Genomic DNA, 8360 nt, shown 5'->3' with positions numbered 1-8360 from the left:
ACTCATTTCAGGTTTTTATACATTCATTTCATGTTTTAAAACAATCCACAGATTGAACAAATGCCTTTCATATAGAAGGCCACAAGCTTCTGTCTCCTGTTTGATTTGACAATGACCATCTCTAGAAGCATTTCTTTATGATACCACAGTATTTTAGAGTAGCAGCAATAAGAGGGACCCCAAAAGCCCCTCAGAGTCACTCGACAGTGAGTTGTGTTGCATATCAATTTAATAAATAAATAAATAAGTTACAGCCAAAGCAGAAAGAAGTTCATCCATTTCATTTTATTTTCATATAAAAATAAACAATTTAAGAACAAAAGTAGAAAGTTTCCTGGATGTACAAACTAGGTAAAAGCATGACATTTGTCACGTTTAACATTTTCTTGCTTGCTTTCATTGAAAGCATAATCTACATCCGTACATTTTGCCTGTTACAAATTTTCCATTATTAAGGCTTGGGCTCATTTGCTGTTGTTAAAGACAATTTATTTTTAAAGCTAGTAAGCAACAGCTTAAGAATTCAAAACAATCACCAGCAGAAATTTATCTTTTACTGTAAATACTTTGGAAAAATTGCATCTTTCATTAGTGGTAGTTGCCCCCGGTAGTTGCCAGGGGATACATTTCTCTCTGATTTTGGATAAATAAAAGTGACTAGACACAAAGTTTTTCCCTAGTATTCTGAACATCTAGTTGCAGAATGTTATGTCATCATTTATATTGCCTCCTCTAGGAACAATTCCACTGATTTTTAGAACCAAATGCAACTGAGAATATCTTTCAAAGTAGTGTCTCTTGGACAGCAATATGGATAGTCCATTTCATCAATATGAGAATCCAGACTTTTTAGTTCATTAACCATCTCATGTGTGCAGCACATCAAGTGTGCATTTTAATCTCAGATTTTAAAACTTTTCAGTTTGACTCAAATTAATAATAATCAGCTCTAAATATTGATGCAAGGCTATCACAATGAATTAATCAAGTCACGATGCGTATCCAAATGCCAGTTCAAAATTTTGTTTGGGTCTATTCCAGTGTCCCATTTTAGATAAAATAAGACACTGGAATATATAGAAACCAAATTTTGAATTAGCATTTAGATATGCATAGCTTGATCAATTCATTCCTGTAACACTGGATCAATATAACCAGAAATGAAACCCATGAGAAATTATATTGATCTTTATAGGCTCAATTGCTGGAGGTTCCTATGAAGTCCATCAGGATTAAGCAAACAGACTGCAATTTTCAGAAGCTTCTGTAACATGATAATGCCTCCTTCTCTTTCCCCTACTAAGAAGATTAGCCCCCATGTCTAATGGACTTTTAATTTCTGAAGCTGTGTGAGATACATTCCACCCATATGGGAACAGTAAATGGATTCAGTTTGGAGTGTGAGCTGGAGACAGCAATTACCCTGCCCCATTTACTAACACATGCTCACACTCATAGGCTTACAGTGTATAGTTAGTTCTCTCATACTTCATTTTCATCACAATAAGGAGCAACCTCTAGCTTATTGTTAAACTAGGCATGGGCTATGGTGATTGTACAGGTACTATAATTGCAAAATTCAGTCAGTTAACCAGTTGGACTGATTAAAAGCATATTAATCATTTTTTTAAAAAAAGTAACTGAGCAGCAGATGCAATGCATACTTTTATATATACAATCAGATTAAAACTGCAGATGACATGTGCAACTTTAAAAGTGGCATTATTTCCAGTGGTGCTACCAGGGGACACTTGGGTAAAAAAAAAAAAATCAGAACCCCATTCAGCAAATTGAGTCCCCAGAGCTGCAGAATTAGCTTGTGATATGCTAAAGTCAGTGAAGTAATACTTGATACCCTCAAGAGAGAATACACTTCATAAGGTCATAATATTTGAAGGCTAAAAGGACCGAACCACATCTCTGATTTCTTCCTCTGTTAAAATGAAGCAATGTTTCTTTTAAGATAGTATCTTCTGCAAACTGTGCAATTGCACATATTTTTTCACAGACAAATTTTGCTGGTTTAATGAAAGTGATAGAATTACTAGATTTTAAAAATTGGATGTCAATTCTGATAGCAAATTAATTCCTTACCCAAGGACCACCCTGATGTTCGCTCTTTTATGTTTCATACAATCACAGAAGTCCTGATTGTCTTCCAGAAAGTTTGATCTTCAAGAGACTTAACAGTGCTGCATTAATTATACTTACTCACATAAATATTGGAATAGGTAATCCTGAGCTTCTTATCAAAAGGAAGAATTTTCAACCAACCCTCAGCAAAATTATACAGAGGGTGTGTAATTCTAGTCAGAAAAGCATGCTGCTGCTTTCTAACACTGTAAGGCTAGCCATGCAGTGTGTCACATTTTGGATTTCATTATGCTTCTTCATATAGAGTCACATTTTTAAAATGTCATTATATTGCACATTCCTTCAGGTAATAAATGTCTCTTCTTAAAGTTGTTTTGCTCTGTATAGATTGAGTGCAGTTTCCTCCCCATTCTCAGCTTCTTTGCACACAAAAGCCATTTTCATTTTTTAAAAAACAAAAAACAAAACCCCCAACAGCTGTCATATTGACCAATTGAACCAGGGTAGCAAACCTGGGTGCACTTACTATGGAGTAAGGCACGTAGATGTAGTTTGAGTAAACCTGCCCAGAATTGAGCTTATAGGACGCGTAAACTTCATCCTTTCACATACGTTATCTTGTCATGGTCAGGCACAATGGAAGTGGATCCCATTTTGAAGTACACAAGTTGACGACCTTGTCAGACAACAAATAATTTATTATTAGTAGTAGTACTACTATTGATTAGGAAGTATAAAGAAATTTTATCTTAGAACTAACTCTGAAGTTATCCAACTGCAGCCTCTTCTTTTGCAAAGTATATACCACAGGTCCTCAAAACATGGCCACTTTAAGACTTGTGGACTTCAACTCCCATGCTGGCTGGGAAACTCTGGGAGTTGAAGTCCACAAGTCTTAAAGTGGCCAAGTTTGAGGACCCCTGGTATATATAAAATCAGGATCATAATTGTACATCAAGAATTCTCAGTGGTTACGTCTAAGAAAGAAATGGCCTTCTTATGAAGACTAGCCATAGCCCATCTATAAGAGAAGTGTGAGACATATTTATCGCAATGGCTTTAGATTCAACAAAAATAAATAAATGATATGTGTTCGCATGATTGCTCTGTGAGAATTAACACATTCCAGGATTTTTGGCATATAAATACCATTAAAATCCTGATGAGTTTGATTTAATCCAACAAAAACATATTATTATGAACTAAGCAATGTTGCCATATATACTGAAGAGTTCTTGGTTGAAATCATCCATTATACTGTAATAAGTGGAGAAGTGTGGCATGTATGTTCTGATTATAGCAATATTATCATTATTCCTGGTGCAGCCCCAAAAGTTAGTGAGGACAATTTGGTAGGTGCATACCTATCTATCTATAGGGGAAAGACTGGGAAATTAACAACTGTGTGTCCTTTTTTCTCACCTTATCTTTCAAGTATTGCCCCTCCAAACAAATTGAGATACAATGTTTTAATCCAGGGGTCTTCAAACTTGCCCTTTTATGACTTGGGGACTTCAACTCCCAGAATTCCTCAGCCAGCGTGCCTGGCTGAGCAATTCTGGGAGTTGTAGTACACAAGTCATAAAAGGGCCAAGTTTTGAAGACCCCTGTTCTAATCAAAGAAGATTCATCCAAAAATACTAAAATAAAAAAATCTACTTTTAAGGTTCAAATGGGGTTAATATGCTATCTAAACTGTAACAGATTATTTTGCACGACTTTTGGCTCTGCATATACGTAATTTAACTATCGTTAAATGTTATATTGGGTTAATTTCTTGTAAATTGTTTCATAGGCCAGAAGCATATTTCAAAGTTATTATTAAACAGTTTACAATATAATTCAATAGCTAAGACTGATAGCAGCAGGCATGACCTTTGTCAAGTTTCCAGAGTTCATCTGAGGCTGCCCTTTGAGTGAGGTGGCATTTGTTAGGATCTGCAAGTGCTGAGATATGGGAACAGAATGCTCTACTTGTCAAAGGAAGAGCCTGCTTACATTGCATCCAGCTGGAAACAGTCATCCAGCACACACACGCTAATCTCTTTGGAACTCATCAGGCCTGATAAAGAAAAGGCGCTGGAATGTATTTTACAGGATCACTATTGTAGCCAGTGGACCTCGGCTTAGTCTTAACACAAAGAAGAGTGGCTTCCCTAAATCCCTTCTCTCAAGTGCTATCATCATCAACAATTTGTCCTCTGGACATTCCCAAGACAGATTTTTTGGAAAAAAAAAATACTAAAGCCATCTGCTGAATGATCTCCTCAGCTTTCTCTGAATTCTCCGGCATAATCATTTGGTGATCCTCCTCACTAGAGGTTCCTAGCCATCTTGATTTTCAATCTTAGGCAGATCATTTTTTCCCCTCAAGAAATGTTTTACTGGCTTTTATATTTTATATTTTTATATCTTTGGAGCTAATCTTCTCTCTCTCTCTCTCTCTCTCTCTCTCTCTCTCTCTCTCTCTCTCTCTCTGTCATATATATGACTGCTATATATATACTTGTCATATATATACTGCTCAAAAAAATAAAGGGAACACAAGATAAGACATCCTACTATTAAATACAGTACATTGTGTTGTTTAAGTGTTCCCTTTATTTTTTTGAGCAGCATATATATATATATATATAGAGAGAGAGAGAGACAGAGAGAGAGACAGAGACAGAGGGAGACAGAGACAGAGAGACAGAGAGAGAGACAGAGACAGAGAGAGACAGAGAGAGAGACAGAGAGACAGGGAGAGAGACAGAGAGACAGAGAGATGGATTCTCTTGTGTAATAGAACAGGAGCTGGAAGGGACCTTGGAGGTCTTCTAGTCCAGCCTCCCACTTATGCAGGAGAACGTATACCATTTCAGAAAAGTGACTGTCTAGCCTCTTCTTAAAAATCTCCAGTGATGGAGCGCCCATGATTTCTGGAGGCAAGCTGTTCCACTGGTTAATTGTCCTCACTATCAGGAAGTTTCTCCTTAATTCTAGGTTGCTTCTCTCTTTGTTCAGTTTCCAACCATTGTTTCTTGTTCTGCCCTCTGTTACTTTGGAGAATAACATGACCCCCTTGTCTTTGTGGCAGCCCCTCAAATACTGGAATGCTGCTATCATGTCACCCATTTCTTCTTTTCTTTAAACTAGCCAAATCCAAGTCCTGCAGCCATTTTTCATATGTTTTAGTCTCCAGGCCTTTGATCATCTTAGTTGCTCTTCTCTGATTTTTTTCCAAACTCTCAACATCTTTTTTGCGATATGGTGACCAAAATTGGCTGCAGTATTCCAGGTGTGGTCTTACTAGGGTTTTATAAAGCAGTACTAATATTTTGCATGATCTTGATTGTATGCCTCTGTTTATATAACCCTCGATTGTATTAGCCTTTTTGACTGCAGCTGCACACTGCTGGCTCATGGTCAAATGATTGTCCAATAGGACTTTAGATGCTTTGAAAATATATTTCTCAGAATTGCAAGGCTATATTGCCAGGCAATATAGCAATTGGACATTCTAGCTGGAATTCTGAGAAATATAAGCCTAACTCAAAAAATAAGAATAAAGAAGTTGTTTGAATTCATAAGTTTGAATTATAGTTATTTACTACTTTTGCAAAATAAAATGTGATGGAAAGCACAATTTGCCATTCATAGATCCTCATTCAGACAATTCTATGTGCTTTAGTCACAAAGAATCCCTTTGTAGAATTTTATCACAAAAAAAAGATAGTTGGTAAACTGATTACCATTTACTTCATAAAGAAATGTCTCCAAGGTACATGAAAAGCTAGGTACAGTAATCACAGAGACCATTGTGATATCATGAACAGATTAATTATTTTCTTATGTGGATGCCAGAATGTGCCAATCTTTTTTTCAAGCATTCTCATTTTGCTACTTTAGGATTAAAAAACTTTTTTGATTGGCAACCATTACCTGTCCAAGTTGTTTGGTTGATGAAAACGAAAGCTTTGCATTGCGAATGACTCTCGCATACCTCTATAGCCTCATTTACATCAAATACAGAAAGGAGACATCCTTTGTGATGGTAGGATGGCCAGCATCTGTAATTTTCATTGATTATTGTAGCTTCAGGCACTCTTTTATAATCTAGAAGAAAAGCAAAGAAAAACCACATTTAAAATGAATTCTTTCTGGCAAATTGGGCTTTGACAGCATCTTAAAAAATGTTTCCAACACTCTTCTCCATTGCCTCTGTATGTGTTTTTAATCTTGCACCAATTACCGGCCAAAAAGAATATTTTGTTATATGCACTTTGATAGGAAAAAAATGTGAGCAAGGTTTGCCAAGAAACTCCCTAATTCTATATCCTATTTCTCTTTCCTGTGAAAAGTAAGTCTTTGATTTCATTGAGGTCTTTGTGGACTGAGTGAGTGAATCTCCTCCACATCAATGGGCAAAGATTTAAGCTGTTGTTATTCTTAAATCAGCCCCAACCTCCTGCCTCATATGTGTTAAGATTGCAAATTCCAGAAGTCCCAATCAGTGATTAGGCTGACTAGGAATTCTGGGGAATGTAATCCCACACCTGCAAAGGGGAAGAACAGAGTAGGACCTCGTAAGCACTCCCAGCCCTTGTTCAAAATCAGGAGAGCATAGCTGGGTTTTGCCTATTTTGTAATGAACAAGCAAGGTCTTAATGAAGCTAACTTTTCTTTGTCAGTTTAGTACAAAAGGACAGTGACTTGATGAGCTCCATAGAGAAAGACTTGGGGGGTGGGGGAGAATAGTATAGTTTGTTCTTGCCCAGGCACATCTTGTCTGCACAGACCTGGACTGACTTTGATTCATTTCCCTTCCATTTGTGCCTCTCTTTTACACACATGTTTTGCTCAAAACTCAGTGCTGTTTTCCAGCTGTCTGAGGATACCCCTAATGAATACATCAGACAGTTGAATTAATCATGTATAAATAGCTCTGTTTAGCCACAGGACTCCCTAAATCCAACCCAAGAATGTGTTAAAAATATGCATATAATGTGTTTCTAATTGTATGTATTTAGGAAAGTATAGTTAGTTTTCCTATTTTATAGCCTGTACTTTGTGAGAATCATTTCAGTTTAAGAATAATTTGCCTACAATTATGAAACTTAAGTTTGTTGATATTCTGGAGAAAGTTTGATAACAAAGTCTTAATTGGAATTGAACAGTCACAGAGCTTTTTTTGGTCTGCACTTGTATACTTACCTGAAAGTAAGGTCCATCTAGGACAGTTGTACTGCGAATACCATTGCCTGTATCTAATAGTTAATATATTGGTTCAAATGACAGATTCATTATTTAGTATGCATTATGTATACCACCTATTTAGAAAATGTGTGAAATATTCTATGACATTTTGCATAGACCTAAATATCTTCCCCTCTGACTACAAGGCAGTGAAATGCAATAGCATTTTTAGCAAGTCAGTATAGACTCAGGGATAGGACAATAACAGTCAACCATATAAATTTGACATAAAAATTAAATGAGATTTAGGATGATCATGACAAGCTAGGACAATTATCTTAGCCAGTATGATACAAAGACAACTGTAAATGTCTACATTTTGATAAGAAAAATCAAATGTATAATATAAAATGAAAGAGGGTATACTGGACAGCAACACACATGAAAAAATATTTGACATATTCTGTAAATAAATGAACTTGTGTGATAAATAGACATGGACAGTTATTACAGTTCAAAACAATCACAAGACAATGGTACAACTTTTCAACCATCCAGAATACTTCATCACTGACCTCAAGGTAGCACTGATAAAACAGAAAAATATATATTAAAAAATCCCAATCCATTTCAGAAAGTATGAATTGGGAGAATGGGCTTGTAGCTTATTACAATTGTTTAATTGATCTCATTCTGGGTTTTTTCCATCCCTTCCCCATTCCATAGTATTTGAAGTCCTGCAGGATCTAACCCACTCTGTACATCTAATTATAAAGTTGGTTAGTCTTGAATATGCTACTATATTCTGTTTCTACTTAAAGGCAGTATTAAGCAGTATCAACAGAGATATAATATTAAGATTTTTAAAAAGTAATAATTCCTCTCTATTTTGTATTGGTCAGAATCTAGAGCATTGTGTTGAGTTTGGGGCATTGCATTTTAGAAATCTCCAGAGCGAAGCAAGATAATAAGAGACCTAGAAGGAATAACTTACAAAGAAACTATGTTACTTGTATGTTTCACCTGTAGAAGAAAGGACTGCATGATGTGGAATATGGGGCAGGACTGTTCAAATTTGTTCAGTTATT

The 8360-nt window shown here is 36.0% G+C and overlaps 1 protein-coding gene across 1 annotated transcript in view; it reads right to left on the bottom strand.

The window, feature by feature from the left end:
* Positions 1–365: 365 nt before the first annotated feature.
* The window catches only part of PKDCC (protein kinase domain containing, cytoplasmic), a gene marked incomplete at its 5' end in the record, with an annotated part of 46841 nt that continues 38846 nt past the window's right edge, over positions 366–8360 (bottom strand). Inside the window, 2 exons of the mRNA XM_081346671.1 lie at positions 366–2770; positions 6019–6192. Coding sequence (XP_081202797.1) covers positions 2691–2770; positions 6019–6192 — 254 coding nt within the window. The 3' untranslated portion in view covers positions 366–2690. The remainder of the gene's footprint in view (positions 2771–6018; positions 6193–8360) is intronic.

This window comes from Vipera berus (assembly GCF_964194415.1).
Source record: "Vipera berus genome assembly, chromosome: 1".
NCBI lineage: Eukaryota > Metazoa > Chordata > Lepidosauria > Squamata > Viperidae > Vipera > Vipera berus.
The sequence above is the reverse complement of the archived record's forward strand: the minus strand, read 5'-3'. Positions and strand labels throughout refer to the sequence as shown.